Raw genomic sequence first — 17,345 nt, 5'->3', positions numbered from 1 at the left:
CTGATTCCACGATGGGGAGCTACAGATGTTCAGGAGTTTTAACCCACTGCAGTTTCTCATGAGGTCAAAGCCATTAGGGGTGCAGAGAAAAATCTAAAGCTAGCTAAGACCTTCCCTCTGCATTCCCTTCCCTCACTGCTGACTGACAAAGGCACTGAGTGGCAATTGCCTTCCTTTTCCAAAATGATCATAGATCACTTCTCTTGGTCTCTCCAGGCACCTGGGGCATTCTTCAAACTGAAGAACTAGGATCACTAAGTCAGATGAAAGAGGTCCCAGGTTTTGATGAGCATTAGCTCAATACTCATGTTAACTTGGCTTTTCTGCCTGAAGACAAATGATTCTTCCTTAAATAAAATGGAACAGGAGGAAAGACTTGACATGGAAATGACAGGCACAGCTTTTAAAAGCAGGCCATTTGAGGGCAGGCTCAGACCTAGGAAATTCCCCTTGATTTACTGCTGGCAGGCGTCACCTCCCAAAGAAAGGCAGTGCTCGAAGCACAACTGCTCTCACTGGGGGCTGAAGGGATGGATCTATCACTGTCAGGAAGCAGTCTACTTCTTTTTCTTCCTCTACAGTAACTAACGTGTCTGACTTTTCTCACACCCCCCTGGGATAAGCCACCTTCAAGTAGAAGCTATGACCTTCCTAAATTAGAAATCACCACCACAATGTGCTAAGCTAGTAAGCTGGCACACAGGAATAAGGCTATGAGACTTAAGGTTACTGATAGATTCTTTTAAATTTTATTGTATTACTATTATTGTGTATGATAGGGGAGGGACAATTTTGTGGAGTCAGGTCTCTCCTTCCACTTTGACATGAATTCTAACAATCAAACTCAAGTCATCAGGCTTACACAGCAAGCCTGCTGAGCCTGTTGGTCCCATAGCCAAGTTTTAATTTAAAAATTTTGAACAGTTTTTACTTATTTACTTTGGGAAGCACTTATCCCAGAGTGTGTAAGTACAGGTCAGAGGATAACTTGCAAGAGTCAATTCTCACCTTGTACCATGTGGGATCTAGAGATTGTACTCAGGTTGGCAGACTCAGCAGCAAGCATCTTTACCAACTAAGCCATCTCACTGACCTCCAGATTTTTAAATTAGAGGAAGATTTTTTTTTAATTAAGCACATTCCAAAAAGAAACAGTATCGTTATTTCATCTCACCTTAATGCAGCCAACTATTGTTGTGGTGAGAGCAGAATTATACTGAGTGCACAGTACTGTAGCATACATCAAGATAAACCTAGGGCAGAGAAGGAAAGGGTCTGTTACAGGCTAGAGATTGCTTTCCCACAATCCTTCACCAAGAAAAACAACCAGTGCCAGTCATGCAGGCTCCGAGCAACTGAAAGCTCTCCACAGCTTCAGATCCTTGAAACTGCACTCAAGAGACACACATGTCTGTTTTCTGTCCAGGTGTTTTTCCTGCTACCAAACCATGAACATCTCATTCACAATGACAAGGATTCCTTAGAGAACATCCTGCCTGCTAACTCACGCAAGCCAAACAGGATGCTCAGGCTCACAGGCCTCTGTCATCTCGGCACTTGCCACTAGGATAAAGTAGGGCCAGGATGAAGGCAAGATAGATTCTCAATAATGAAAGAAAACCAAATGAGAATTCAAGAGGGGATGGTAGGTCTGCTTAACAGCTACCCGACATTATTTGTAATGCCCAGATCACTGAGGCTTCCGAAGCACAGTCTCACTGTGTGCATGTCCAGTCACATGCTACAACCAAATTGGCCAGCTAAGGAAAATACACCTGGCAAATGCAAAGACCCTCTCCACTTCTACACAGAGGTCAAGTAGCCCCAAATTGAAATGCCACCACTGCCAACCACTAACCATGCAAGCTTAATTACTTAAGCTCTGAACCTTCTTTCTTACAAGTGAGGGACAATGACATATGTTAGATGTCAATATTGAGGAAAATGAAACAATGCAAATGGAAATATAATGGCTGTTATCAGATAGTGAGATGGTGGATAAATATACATTTATTTCTCCATCCATCTATGTGTGGCTTGGGAACAGTTGGGCATATTCCCAGGAAATGTGAAGCTACCAGGATTTAGAAGGTGACCCACTCAGGAAACTGAATAAGACACTCAGAAGCAAGGGAGAAAAACTCTAAAACAACTTTCTGAAATCTGTTCCTCTAGGAAATGATCTTCTAGGAATGTCTAAAGGCTTACCCCATCACACAGGAGAGAGTGAACTGCAGAAGGAACAGCGTGTCTGTCCAGCCCTCAAACTCCATCGCCTGGAATATATAAGAAAACACTAGGTTATTCAGCAGGCCCTCCCAACAGTTCTGTCATTAACTGGGGTCCTTTAGTTCATTTGCCACTTCTCTGCTACATCACTCCAAGGACTAAGAGTGATACTCAGGAGTTTCAAATATTGGGGGAAGGAGATGCCCTTTATTTTTAAAGGGTGTGGCCCCTGGCAGATAGATGGTCCCACTCCCTAGAGTGGGCAAGACAAAGTGGACTTGGTCAGTTATTTTAAAAAGGGCAAGGGATATGAAGCTGGGAGGTAGACTGGACAGGTGGTTCAATGGTTAAGAACACTTGCTGGTCTTGCTGGGTTCAATTCCCACCCAATACCCCTCCAGGAAATCTTACACTCTCTTCCGGCCATTGTGAGCACCACCACACATGTAGTATACATACACACAGACACACACATACCCAAAGTAGAACTAAATAAATTAAAAAAAAAGATATTAGGGGAAGCATGGGATGAATATAATCAAAATAAATCAGATGTAGATATGAGATTCTCAAAGAATTAGTTAACATATCATACTATGAAAAAGAATTGCAAATAGGTGTACATGAACCAGTTTTTAGTCTGTACCTTTCCACCCTGACATGTAGAGGAGACTTCGAACTTTCCCTTCTTGGTACTAAGAAACTGATCTTCCCTTATAGGTCCAAGTCACACCTGCCCAAGTGAGCCATTTTTGCAGGTGGCCACCAATCAAGGGCTTTCCTGACCCTCCTGTAGTGCACAGAAGCTCAAGTGCAGCCTGAAATTACATGTGTACCAGAAGCTGGTCTGGAGAAAATGAGTCAAAACAGTTTCTCCTCCTTGGAAGCTGTTATGCTGTTGTTTTTGGTGCTTGTTTGTTTTAAAACAAAAATGTAAAAAACCAAAAAAAGGAAGGCAGGATCATCTTCCATCAGAGGAGGGATAAGCAAATGTGAAAAACATTTCACCCTTTGTCACTGTGCCAACCTGTCCAGCTGCAACTCTCCCTGCATCTAACTAAACCCCAGTTTGTGGTTCCCACAATACCAGGCTCTTCCTGTTCATGAAAGACGAGATGAAGTTTCATCTCTGTGAGCCTTGGACTGGAATGCCCTCCCCATCCACACTGACTCACTCCTGTTCACCCATTAGGCTAAACTCAAGGCTCCTTCACAGTGCAGCAGCTGATCAAACACTTCAATGGTGCATCAGTACTTCCCTCTAGGGCTCTTACCTCTCAACTGTCTTTCTCCACCATGCCTACAGACTGTGAGCTACCATGGGAAGACTCACTTTCTTACCTAATCATACTTCATATATATAATTTTATGTGCACTGGTGTTTTGCCTTCATGTTTGTCTGTATGAGTGTCAAATCTCCTGGAACTGGAGTTATAGACAGTTATGAGCTGTCATGTGGGTGCTGGGAATTGAACCCCAGTACTCTGGAAGAGCAGTCAGTGCTCTTAACCACTGAGCCATCTCTCCAGCCCCCCTAATCACATTTCTAGCACGGCAGTTATTCGGCTTCTTCATGTTTTTTTTCTTTTTGAGGTATATCATATCAAAATAAAAAACACCAATTTGAAGTAACAATAGAAACAATAATTGACAAATTTAAAGTGCATAATCATTATTACAGGCAAGATAAGGACAACACTATCTATACCCAACCCAAACATCCCCTGCTCATCACAATCAAATATCTCCCTTATTCTAGCCCTGGAGACCTCTAAGGTACTTCTGCTAATATAACAGGCCTGGCAGAAATGAAGATACTAAAGACACACATGTGTCTCTCAACCTATTGAAACAATGGGCCCCAAAGAAGTAGAAATTTCCTCAAGAATTTCTTGCTGGGTCCAATTCCCAGCACCCACAAGGCAGCTCACAACCATTTGTAACTCCCCAAGACCCAATGATCTTTCAGCTAGAGTAGAGTAACACCAGGACAGCTTTGCTGTCCAATACCTTCAGGTAGAGCAAGTACATAATACAAACTCTTCTGAGTCTTCCTCCTTGCTCTGGCTTAACACTGATTCATTCGGGTCCTTCGGACATTGTCATGCACTCACTTGCACCATCAGTTATAACAGCATCCTTACCTGAGAATACAACACACTATGCTGAATCACTACTCAATGTACTTCTATTTGCGTGGTCCCCACATGATTTATTCTTAAAAATAAAGCTGCAAGGAATCTGTGGGAAACATCTGTGGCCACATTTTCATTTATCTTATGTAAAACCCGGTCCATGAAATTGATGGTTCTTTTAGTGAGCTCATCTTTACAAGAAACTGACAAATTGTTTTCCAAATTAGCAACACAACTTTAGGCTCTCACTAGCCCTGTTTGGGATTCTCATTGCCCTGCACTCTGACTCACCTAGAACTGTTTTGGGTCAGTCTACCAAGCAGTTAAGTAGTCTCCTGTAATCTTAATTTGTATTTCTCTATTGCTAACAAGTGAGTATTTTTAATGTGCTTACTTAGTATTTCTTCTTTTATGAAACATCTGCCCAAATAGTTTTCTCTGTGTGAGACATATACCTACCCGAGTATATATAGCTGCACAAGCTTGTATGTGTGTATGCTGCCATGCAGATGCCAGAGAAAGACCTCAGATGCTCTCCATAAGCTTTGAAACGGTCTCTCACTGAACCATTTTGGCTGGGCTGCCTAGCCAGTGAGTTCCACCTGTCTCCACCCCCTCATATTGGGGTTACTGTATACATAGCCTTTTATTTTGCTTTGCTTTTTATATGGATGTTGGGGATCCATTCTCGGGTTCTCATGCTTGCAGAACAAGCACTCTTACCCACTCAGCCATCTCCCCAGAAATTCCAAAAATTACATTTATTTATTTGGGGGGAAGAGAATGCGCATGCCATGTGTTGGGGGTGGTTAGAGTAAAATTTAGGAGAGTTGGTTCCTTACTTCCACTATGTAGGGTTCAAAGATCCAACTCGGGCTTGATGGCAAGTACCTTTACCCTCTAAGCCATCTCTCCGGCCCCTCCAAAACCTTGTCTTCCAATGACTGAGTTCTACAAGTTTTTAGGCACATTCTTAGTAAATATCCTTAATTATACATAAGTTACACATATGAACACAAGCCACCTGTGAATAACAAGTAATCAGCATTACGTACTTGAGTTCCTTCTCTTTAGCTCTAAACGTGGGTATGCAATTCTGACACCTTGGGGCACTGTGCTAAGGATGGTTTATTCATGTTTTCCATCGATAAAAGCAAACCAAAACAGTCAAAGTACTGCCTGATATTTATTGGGGGGGGGCTTCTGCAAAAATCAAGCTATTTGGCTCCCACAACAACTGTGTGAGATGGAGTCAAGGTCTTATTATCTCCAGAAGACAACACTCAACTAACAGCAGGCCAGAGAGCTAATATATAAGTCTGAGTTTGCATAGTCTAAGCCTTAAGGCTCTCTTTATATGGAACTCTAGATTTTATTCCAGTAATGAATATTCAGAAGGAGACAAATAGTTCTCATGGGATCCCTGCCCCCTATCCTCAGTATTTGGCTTGCCTCTGGAGAAAGTTAGTCAGCCTGCTACATTATGGCTTTAGCACAGGAATAGATCTTTGGCTGTAACTATGAAAGCAACAGCCACTTGGAAACACAGCTGCAGGATAAATATGACCCAACCAGTCCCTTCAACACACACGGGTGTCTGCTCCTGTGTCACAAGAGAGCATTAAAAAAGAAAAGCAGTAAAAGCTACTCCTTATTATGTATCTTAAGTATGTACCAAACTCAGAAATGTCAAGCACACAATTATAGCGCAAGGAGGTGTGTGTCTTGCCCTATAGCCTAGTCATCTCATCTACACTGAGCAAGAAAGAAGGCCAGGGAAACTGTAAGAGATTGGAAGGGGAAGAAGCCCTGAAGGTCTACTCTGCATTTCCTGCTGGTTTTAGAGTCAAAACTTTCAACACAACAGCTAAGATGCTAAAATCCTCTTATCTCAAACACAGGTTTTAAAAACACCAAGTGGATCATGCTTGCTTTGGATCAGAATGCTTGTAACCATTGGCCTTGCCCAGATCAGCTCTCCTCTCTCAAGCAACCCTGAACAAGGCCCCTCCAAAACACTTTATCTTTTGCTCACAAAAGATAATTCTTTAAGAGAAGAAAGCCAACTCAAATATTTTTACCTTTATTTTTCTTTTGCAGACAGGGTCTTGCTATGCATCCCTGGCTGGCCCAGAATTCTATGTAGACTAGGCTGGTCTAGAACTCACAGAGATCTGCCTTTCCCTGCTTCCCAAGTGTTGGGATAGAGGGCACATGCCACCACTCTCAGCTAAGCTTTTACTTGTTTTTAAGAAGTAATTTGTAAACACTGCTTAATTGTGTCAAGGGGAATTCTGGGGGGGGGGGAAGCTGTGTCTGCAAAGTCTGATGCACTGATTAAAACTGCAGTGACATGGAGAGGTTGGAATGTTGCAAGTCCAGACGCTTATTAATTACCTTATCTCAGGGTACCTTTAGGTCCCTGAATGGCCATTCCTTGACTACCTCTGTGTGGTAGCTAACATCATGTGACTAATAAATAAAAACATTTTGGAATCTATTCATGTAGCAGATCACCAGTGTCCACCAACCCAAAAGCTAAGAGTATCACCAGATAGAATGTGAGGTCTATAGACAAGCTTCTCCATCTTGTTGTAACTGCCTCCCTGATGTACCCATCAATATACTTTAAACTTGCCTTGATTTACACACACACACACACACACACACACACACACACACACACACACACACACGATTTTTGGGCCACGGTCACTGAAATTTGGCTCTAGAATAAAGTACCTTTTATTCACTTTAAGGTGAAAGCTTGTTTTTGCACCAACAATCATCTAACATGGTAAACTACATCCTTTGAGAAATGTAACTTCAAAAGCCACAAAATGATACAGATGCGTACTGTTAATAGCTGTTCTCTCTCTCTTTCTTTCTCTCTCTCTCTCTCTCTCTCTCTCTCACACACACACACACACACACACACACACACACACATACACATACACACACACACACACACACACACACACACACACCACTCTGAGTTCTCTTCATAAACTCTAATGCAAATTATACTGCTAAATTGTCATGTGCTATGTGTGTCAGCTTGTTAAAAGTAGACTCTGGACGGCCCTGGTGGCACATGCCTTTTATCCCAGCACTCGGGAGGCAGAGGCAGACGGATCTCTGCGAGTTCGAGGCCAACCTGGTCTCCAGAGCGAGTGCCAGGATAGGCTCCAAAGCTATACAGAGAAACCCTGTCTCGAAAAAACAAAACAAAACAAAACAAAACAACAACAAAAGTAGACTCTGGAAGCCTGGAAGGCTCTCCCAGACCAGACTCTAGCACAGTGGTTCTCAACCTGTGAGTTGTGACCCCTTTGGGGGTTGAATAACCCCTTCATGGGGGTTGCCTAAGACCATCAGAAAACACAGATATTTGCATCGTACCAAAGATACAGTTATGAAGTAGCAATGAAAATAATTTTATGATCAGGGGTCACCACAACTTGAGGATCTGTATTAAAGTTTGCAGCATTAGGAAGGTAGAGAACAGTTCTACCATGTTTACTTCAAGTATCCTCTGTGGTCTCCTGTCCCGAGACATGCTGGGCCTCTGGCTCTGTAACTGAGAGAGAGAAGGACAGCAAAACAGCCAAAGAGTAAAAACACTGTGTCCTTGCAAACAGCTAAAAGGTGAACCATTTCCCACATAGGTCACTATTGTTTATCCCATGATAACAAAATGTCTGCAATTGGCATGGGAAGCTCATCCATGGAGAAAGTACTCTGATTGGAAGCTCATCTGTTAGACAGAGTCCCTGACAAGAAGACAACAGGGAGAGGGGCCATAATCAGGTAATAAATGTGGCGAACTTGCAAGATGGCCGGCTTCTTCCTCTCCAAGATAGCTGACCTGGCAGCATAAGACCCCCATGCCCTTGTTTTTCCTGCCAGTCTGGCCCTCTGGATGGACTGCTGAACCATTCAAGTCTAGATCAGGCCATGTTTCTGTCAAAGTTGTTGGCCTACCAGTCACCCTGTCTTTGTTCAAACTGACCAAACCTAAACTAAGGAAAAAAGGCAGCTCAAAGATCCTTATAAACTCCAGTCTCAAGAAAGACTGGATTTCTGGGTCTAAGCCTTCCCCTGTTTTGTAGAGGGTCTTTCTGTCTGTGAGCTTTGCTGTGTGTTTCCTCACCTCTAAGAAAGTCTTTCTTCACCCACTGCTGCTGTCTGCTGAGTCTGAGATTTCTCCTGCTGCTGCTACTTGCTGCACTTGAGTTTTTTCCTGCCTTTTAATTCTTTAGCTGGCAGAGAAAATGAACACTGACCAAGACCCCTAGTCAGTACCACATCCCAGGAGAAAAGCTCAATCAGGACTCCAGCTGCCGCCTGCCTCAACCTCCCCAGTCAGTTTCTACTGGACTCAATGAGGCTGCTCCAACCGTTTCTGCTGGACACTGTGAGTAACTGATTTGGTGTTTTGCTTTCTGCTGCTTCTTCTATCGGCTACTCATTATTTATCCTTTCCCTTTTGCTTGCTATACTTTATAAATTCACTCATTCAAAACTAAAAGCACTACTATAATAGATATTCTCCAGACAGTATGGATCAAACAGTAACTCTGCTCCATTCTCATTCTGAAATTCATTTTTCTTTTCTCTTTTGTTTGCACAGTCTTTACCTAAATGGAGGTCCCTAATGGTGAAATTTCTCAGACCATCTGTTGGGCTGACTCCTCCCAACACTGTACTAACATATACTACTGGGAAAACAACATATCCTTTTCTTCCCTTTTAGGCCTCTATATAGCAACTCTTAACTAGATCAACAAGTTAAAACACGGTTCAGGCTGGAGTGTATTGCAAAGGGAGTAGAGGGTAAGGAGGTGGGGGGTGGGGATGGCAATGGAAAGGGTCCATGCTAAGGAGTGTCCATGGGGAGTGAGAGGAGGAGAGTGGGGGATGGATATGATTAACATACATTGTACACATTATAAAATTCTCATAAATAAAGTATATAAATAAGCACTATATATTTAAGCAAGAATTGTGAGAATGATAACATGCCACTTTGAAAGCTCCTGAGAAAAAAGGACTAGAGTCCTTACCCAGAAGTAAACTGCCAGGAAACTTGCCAAGACAGAGGATAATGGCAGTACAAACATCTCCACAGTTCTCTCCCTACCTTAGGAAAGTTAGGCCAAGGGCAGTCCCCGGGTTACCCACCTACTCTACACCAAACTTAACATCTACCACAACCTCTCTCCCTCTGTTCTTGCTCCTGGCTTAGATGAGAAATTAGAGCCCAAACTGGTTCACTACTTCCTCTTTGTCCTCGGGCTCTAACACCTATACACTTATGTGTGGTAGCAAAACACAGCCTACCTTACCTACTGAGTCACTGCTTCTATTTTTAAAGAGCACAGCCTGAAAGACAAGAATAACCAAAGAACATGTAAGTTGAGAAAGACCCACCCATATAGATGTAAAGAATTTCTGATTTAACACACGTGTTTTACAAGAATACCAAAGCCTAGAAATAAGAGATTTGTCATTATGAGAAGGAAATACTACAGGACTTCAAGAAAAAAAAAAAAAATCAACCTGTGTGGTCCACAGAGAGATCCTGCAAAAACCCAGTAACTCAAACAGGATAAGTGAGGAGCCTAAAAGTGCTTCATTACTTAATAATGAAGTGATGGTTAGTAATTACTTAGACCTGAACAAGTAACTTTTCCTTGAACTCTACTGAGCTAGGCCACTCAAGCAGCAACATAATCAAGACAACGGGCTACAGCAGTGGACACCTCACAATGCACCCGGTTACAGCAGTGGACACCATAAAATGTACCAGGCTACAGCAGTGGCTTTGTGAGGTCCACAGCAGGGGTCTGTTCATCCATGGGTACCTGAGAACACACAGCTGAAAGTGCTGCCAGGAAGCCAAGCCCAACCCTTGCCACTCTGAATGCTGGCTTTGTGCTACAGCATTCCCTTTCGGAGGCAGCAGCTCAGAGCATAAACACATCTATCCTGACGCTTTAGAAAATCATTAATCAAATGACACAATACACTTCTTTTTAACCTATGTTATTAGATTTCTTTTTTAATAAAGGGAAAACAATTCTGTATAACACACAGGTTCTCATATAGTCCAAGCTAGTCTCAAATTCAGTATGTGGCCAAGGATGGTCTTGAACTCCTGGTTCTCCTGCTTCCACAGTAGCTATAGCCTTTGGGGGATTTGTTTGTTTGGTTGGCTGGCTGGTTTTGAGACAGTCTCACACTGTTGGCCAGGCTGACCTCAAACTCAGACCCATCCTCCTGCCTCAGCCTCCCAAATTCTGAGATTATAGGTACAAACCAAGTCTGGCTGTTTTGTTTTTTGTTGCTATTGTTTTGCTTTTTAAGGATATTTTGTAAGACGCATCTCTTCTAAAACTGTTAAGTATAATGATCCTTTCTTTTCTAGTAATCCCCAGATTTTGCAACTAAGAAAGGAGGAGGAAGGAAGGGAGAGAAGGAACAGAGTCACACACAAAGGTGTCTGATTTCAGTCCTTGTACTATGTACTCCCTGGGATGAGTTTTCAGTTGGATTTTGTCTTGTAAATTATAGGGACCTTGAGGGTGTCTGCACCTCCAATTCTTACTTAAATTCTATGCCCACAGCATCACGGGCTGTGTCCACTCCTGACTCCTGACTCTCTAGGAATTGACCTCTCTAGATTCCTAGTAAGAAAATCAGGCTTCACTTCCGTTTGCTTCCTGGCCCTTATTATTGAGTAATAAGAATAATTTGGTTTCTCCCACTGCCCTAGTTATTTTTAAATTTAAAATGCATCACAGAATACTTTATCTTCTTCTTACAGTTCAATTTATATAGTTTTTAAGTACTTTTACATGGTTCCACAATAGGAAAAAATATACTTACCCTGTTCCCACACACATGCATAGGAAGTTTCTGGCTATTTTATTGGTTTCTATTTTTCCTGAGTTTCTTTATTTAAATAGTTGAAGAAAATGTGAACATCCCTGTCTTATGTGGCTGGCGTCTAATGGTGAGAGCATGGCTAGTGTCTATTTGTATCCCAATAAATGTTTGATAAGAGCTGTATTAATTAATAGTAAGAGAGACACTAAACAAACATGTGACATGCAAAACACAATGAGGCATGACTACAAAGCAGTGAGTTCTACTTTTATACTCAACTCCATCATCCCAATTTGAAAATCTTTAGGTGAACTGATATTCATCAAAATCATTGTTCTAGAAAATATTCTCTTGACCTGTATCTGACGGTGTCATTAGAAAAATAAAACAGTAAAAAGAAAATGCAAATGTACTGTCCTGACTAAAGACAGTAGAGAAGAGGAAAGCAAATCTAGATGATAAAGTAACTTTCCATGCTATGAATAAACATGTTTAGTCATATTGGAACATTCAAACTATATGCACATTACTGAGCTTTGATTTATTTGGGTTTCTTTCATTCTGTTTTTTTTTTTTTCCTTTCTTTCTTTTTGAGACAGGGTTTCTCTTGTGCAGCACTAGTTGTCCTGGATCTGGCTGTATAGACTAGGCTGGCCTCGAACTCAGAGATTTGCCTGCCTCTGTCTCCCGAGTCCAAGAATAAAGTGTTAGTGAACTTTGAAATATGTGCAAATTATAACTTCTATACAAACTGTCATCATTTTGGAATGAAGACATACCTGCTTTGGCTAATAGTTCTAAGTAGCTACAAAATACTTGTTAGCACCTGATGGAAATCACATCTTTGCCAAGTCCTTAGAGTACACAAGCATGTTAATTCTTACACTGTCTGAAGTACACACTGGCCTTGAGATTTGGAGACACCTGTCCTGTCCTGAGGGGCAGGTTATCATCTACCACACCTTTGTTGTAAATCTCAACAGTAAAAGCTTCTTCAGCCAGAGTCTGCTAGAAGGAAGCTGACCTCTACAGACCAGGGCCTTTGGAAGGAGTCTTATTCCCAACAGTATGACCTTAGGTAAAATTTTTAATATCCTGAACCTCTTTCCACATTAACAAAATAGGGATAATTCAAGATTCCCACAGCTATTGAGAAAGTGAGATTATATTTCATATAAATGACTAGTACATAATGAGTATTCTGGAAATGTTAGTTTCTCATCCTATTTTCTTCAAAGCCACAGAATAGTTATGTAACACCATTAGTCAAAAGTAATAGTAATTTATACTTTGGGGTCACATTTAGGTTTGCTGGCCAGGCCACAGTTCACTAAAACATCTATTAATACATTCAAAGTAATCTGGGGTAACTCTTTAAAAGATTGGTCTTGAAAAAATAGAGCAAAACAAAAAGCTTCATAAGTTGCCAAAATTCTGTCTCAGCTTCAAGAATTTATGAGTAGTCTAATTTCAAAATCTCCTGTTCAAGTTCCCACTGATACATAGTCTGCTGCCCTAAGAAAGCATAACCAAGATATTTAACCAAGAGACAGAATCTTGAGACAGACATCACTTTCATTTCCATTTGGTTTGCAAAGATTTGTGATTTCTAACAATATAATAACAGTTTTTCTATAAATATGGGCATATTCTACAGGAAAATTCTCTGGGATTGATTTTGCTATCCTATTCTGGATTTATTTATGTAAATTTTTGCATATAATTGGTAAACTACTATATGAGTTGCTATTTATCTGGTCAAGGCACCAAGTACCTCCTAAAGGCAATGGGGAACCAAGGTGGGATTTAAGCAAGGAAAACACCAGACAAAGAAACCGAACTCTAGAGGCTCAAAGGATTTTAATACTTCAGAATTTTTTATTTTTCAGGGATAGTTTGCTTCCATTCCTATTTTAATAGATTAATAAAAATGTAAAAATTCCTTCCTTCAAGCCTCAGGGAATATAATGAAAGAGTGGTGGATAAAATCTAAGAGCCAGAGGATAGGGAGGAATGCTGTAAGGCACTTCTAGACATATAGCCAATTGTGATCACCAACACATAGCAGCTGTGGTTACCTACACAAATATGCACATAATCGGGCCCTTCAACAGAGCATCATGGATGGGGGAGGGGCTTGAAAGGTCTCATCTCTTCCTGAGTACCCACCCACCAGCAGTTAACAGCTACAGGAAGACACATTTCCTTTAGAAGTGCAGTCATAGGGTGATTACCCCAAATAACTCCTAATCCATGCTCCTGCAGCACACCTAATTATTCTCAATGCAGCATGAACACACACACACACACACACACACACACACACACACACACACACACACACACACACACAAATAGGCAGGAGGGGATCTTGGTCAAAGGAAGGGATTAGGTAGGAGTAGAAAGGGGTTAATAGAGGATAACAGGAAGGTGTATATGATCAAAACACATCATACATGTAAAAATCAATCAACAATGTTTTTAATATAAACTCTTCTTTCTCTGTCCTGGCACAGAGACCTATTCTGAGTCATTTTAATATTTAAAATGTTTATGACAAGAAGGCAGGTTAGCATGACATCAGCTGACTAAAGATCTAAAGAGTAAATTGTAAATTCTCAGTTTGTGGTCACTTAATAAGCACATCTTTCTAACAACCCCAAAGTCTATCTTTTGATCATAAACAGTAAGTAAATAACCCATAATGACAAAGTCTTACCTTTTGTGCATCTCCTGTGAAATACGCAATGGCCATGGTGGGAAGGATCATGAACAGTGCATTGTAATAGAGCAGGCCATACTTTCCCAGCTCCTAGATAGTAAACAATTAGTTATTTCAGTTGGTTCTATCAGATAGGTATACTTAAGCATACAAAGATTACTAGTCAATTATGTTGGATAGTTTTTTTTTTTTTTTCCTAAGTTTTTTTCCTAAGTTTTTCTGTAGCTTTGGAACCTGTTCTGGCACTCGCTCTGGAGACCAGGCTGGCCTCACAGAGATCCACCGGCTTCTGCCTCCCAAGTGCTAGGATTGAAAGTGTGTATCATCACCACCGCCCAGCTATGTGGGATGGTTTTTAAAGTTAAAAAGTGTCTTAATTTGAATAATCACATTCAAGTCTGAAATGCAGGCCCAGGTCTTTCTATCATAGGACACAAGCTGGCTGGCCCATAATTATAAGCAGCCCTGAAGTTACAATTCTGATTTACTAAAACCAGTGTGACTACAAAACCTTAAACAACAGTGCCCATGACCCAGAACATGAACTAGCCCGGAGCATAGGGTGTGCAGGATGCACAAACACAGATACACCAACCACATAACTGACAGGCAACAAACACTAATGTCATACTCTTTGTGGCTCCTCTCACATTCTAATGACTTTGAATGTCATTCTTCCTTATGACGTTACAAATGTATCAAATGGCACTACACAGTACCGTCTGGCCTTGAACTCACAAGTGTCTTGGATCAGCCTCCTGAGTGTTCAGGTTACAATGCTGTTAACACATCCAGATCCCATAAAGTTTTGTTTTTGAGTCTCATATATTTCAGGTTGGTTTCTGTTGTGGGATATTTTGATCACATTCTGACACTCCCAAGACTGCCGATAAAATTTAGTTTGGATCAGAGGGTAGAGCTAGCTACTAGCTGACCAAAATTAGCTATGGAGGTTTTGGAGGACAGAGGACATATAGAGAGGCACAGGAAGTAATAGGGTGGGGCTTACAAAGATTCTTGGCCCTTTTGGATTGAGGAAGGAGAGAAGAGATCCTTGGTAGATTCTCACCACTTTTCTTATCATTCAGTTTCTTACCCTGACATCAGACTCTGAAGTTTTACTGATAAAGAATAATTAGATAAGCACTTCAGGCTTCAAACTCACTATATAGCTAAGGATGAAATAGAATATCTGATCCTTTTGACTCCAATTCTAGAGTTCTGGGACTCACCTGGCTCATGTGGTACTAGGGATTAAACCAAAGTTTTCATGCTTATTAGGCGAGCAATACATCAACTAAGCTACATGGGGTATCACATACCTTTAATTCCAGCATGCAGGAGGCCAAGACAGGCAGATCTCTGTGAGTTCAAATTCAGACTGCTCTATATGGCAAGTTCCAGAACAACTAGGATTGCATAGTGAGACCATGTCTCAAAATTAAGTAATTAAAAAACCACATTTCTAAAGAAATCAACTTAGCTATACCCCAGACCCACAGAGGTTTGTTTGGGCTTTTTTTTTGGGGGGGTTGTTTGGTTTGGTTTTGGTTTTTTGAGAAAGGGTTTCTCTGTGTAGCCCTGGCTATCCTGGAACTCACTTTGTAGAGATCCATCTACCTCTGCCTCCTAAGAGCTGGGATTAAAGAAGCACACCACCACCACCTTGTAGCTTTGGAATTTTAATAAAACTAAGTTATAAGCTATTTCTAAGTGTGGAATTAAAGTGCTTTCTTCTAGAACAAAAATATTTGAAACCTTCATTTTCTCCTAAGTTCTGGGTTGTATTTCTAGATTGTGCTGTCCAAAACAGTAATCACTAGCTATATGTAGCTAATTCAATTATAATTACACAAAACTACCAATTTAGTTTCTCAGCTATACCAGTCACTTTTCATATTCCAAGAAGCCATGTTTCTAATGAGAGCAGAGGCAATTTCTATCATCACAGAAGACTGCTGGGCAGCATGGCTTCAGAGAGCTGAAGGGGCAGGCTCACTGAAGTGCTGGCTTGGTATCTTCTTTGTAAACCAGCAAATGAGGTAAGAGTAGAATCAGGGTTAGGCCAAATTGCGATTCTCTTTCCTCTTTTTAAAAAGGATGAAAAATTGTTACTAGTAACTTTAACTAAAATGCAACCATACAGACACATAGACATAAAAGTAGGTAAGTGGAGGAGGAAAAGCAGGCATTTTAAAGAAAGTGTTAGCCACAAATCTGTAGTGTCTTTAGTGAAGGGAAAAAAACCAACTCTGAGCAAACCTATAGGGACAGCCATGCAGCCACACAATCTACTCTCTTCTTTTGTGAGAGAGAGGCAAGATCCTGGCCAATGGGAAACCACCTCAAAACCAGAACTACCAGGAATCCACCAGGATCACCATTATCAAGTGGGACATTTGTTTTTGCTTGTCATCTGAGCTCCAAAACATAATTGAAGTAATTTTCAGAAATACTATACACAGAAGAGAACACACAAGGAAGTGAGTGGATGAGGCCATCTTACGAAGATAAAATATGAGCAGGAACACACACAGGTTACAAGATTCAGTTATGAGATAAGCACGTATCAGCTGCTCAGGAAAAGGGAGGGTGGCATCTGAGATGAGTATCGATGTGAGTCCTTACAAGGTCCGTTAGGAAATTAAGGACAACCCATTCACTAAGAGCTGTAAAACAGAGAAAACCGCAATCCTGATAGCTGTTTTCTTACAGTAACTTAACCCTAAAATTCAGCACACAAAACAGGGCTCAAATACTTGGCTTTCTGAGGGTCTGGGTTGATGTAAAATCACAACTGAATGTGTCTATATGTAATGTAGATAGTGATCAAGCAGATGGTATTGTGGAAAGCTCCTGTGTGCACACTGCCAGTGGAAGACAAAAAGCCGAGTGGACACCTGCAGTCTGGGTCCAGGGATGCAGTGGTCTCTGAGAGCACGCATGCCCAGAGTTCCCTAGCATCCAAAGGCATCCTTGTGCCACAGCCTTTTCCAGGACTCACTTCCTTCGTAACTGCCCCAACTTCCTTGTACTTCTTTTAGGCCCCTCACTAACTCTTCCAGAATGCAACCACAATCATGAAGACACTTTTTTCTATGGACATTTCTTACTTCTCCTACCTCATTCTAAATCAATATTCATATACTTCCTTCTAGAAAAGCCAGCATTACAACCTAATTTAGTTTAAAGAGATTTCGTCTTTTTTTTTTGAGATAGCCCAGCCTAGGCAGGCTCTGAACATGGGGCTATCCACCGGCCTCAGTTTCCAGAGTGCTGAGATTACAGGAATGAGCCACAGTGCCTGACAAACATGAATTTATCATATTAATATGAACATATGTTCGTTGCCTTCAGAGAGCTCC

At 41.3% G+C, this 17,345-nt stretch overlaps 1 protein-coding gene across 1 annotated transcript in view; it reads right to left on the bottom strand.

Moving 5' to 3' along the window:
• Positions 1-17,345, bottom strand: part of Slc35d1 (solute carrier family 35 member D1) — a 41,352-nt gene that overhangs the window by 16,870 nt on the left and 7,137 nt on the right. The window contains exons 8-10 of the mRNA XM_027402324.2: positions 13,978-14,070; positions 2,209-2,276; positions 1,175-1,253 (exon numbers count right to left, since the gene is read on the bottom strand). Coding sequence (XP_027258125.1) covers positions 1,175-1,253; positions 2,209-2,276; positions 13,978-14,070 — 240 coding nt within the window. The remainder of the gene's footprint in view (positions 1-1,174; positions 1,254-2,208; positions 2,277-13,977; positions 14,071-17,345) is intronic.

This window comes from Cricetulus griseus, chromosome 2 (assembly GCF_003668045.3).
Source record: "Cricetulus griseus strain 17A/GY chromosome 2, alternate assembly CriGri-PICRH-1.0, whole genome shotgun sequence".
Taxonomy (NCBI): Eukaryota; Metazoa; Chordata; class Mammalia; order Rodentia; family Cricetidae; genus Cricetulus; species Cricetulus griseus.
The sequence above is the reverse complement of the archived record's forward strand: the minus strand, read 5'-3'. Positions and strand labels throughout refer to the sequence as shown.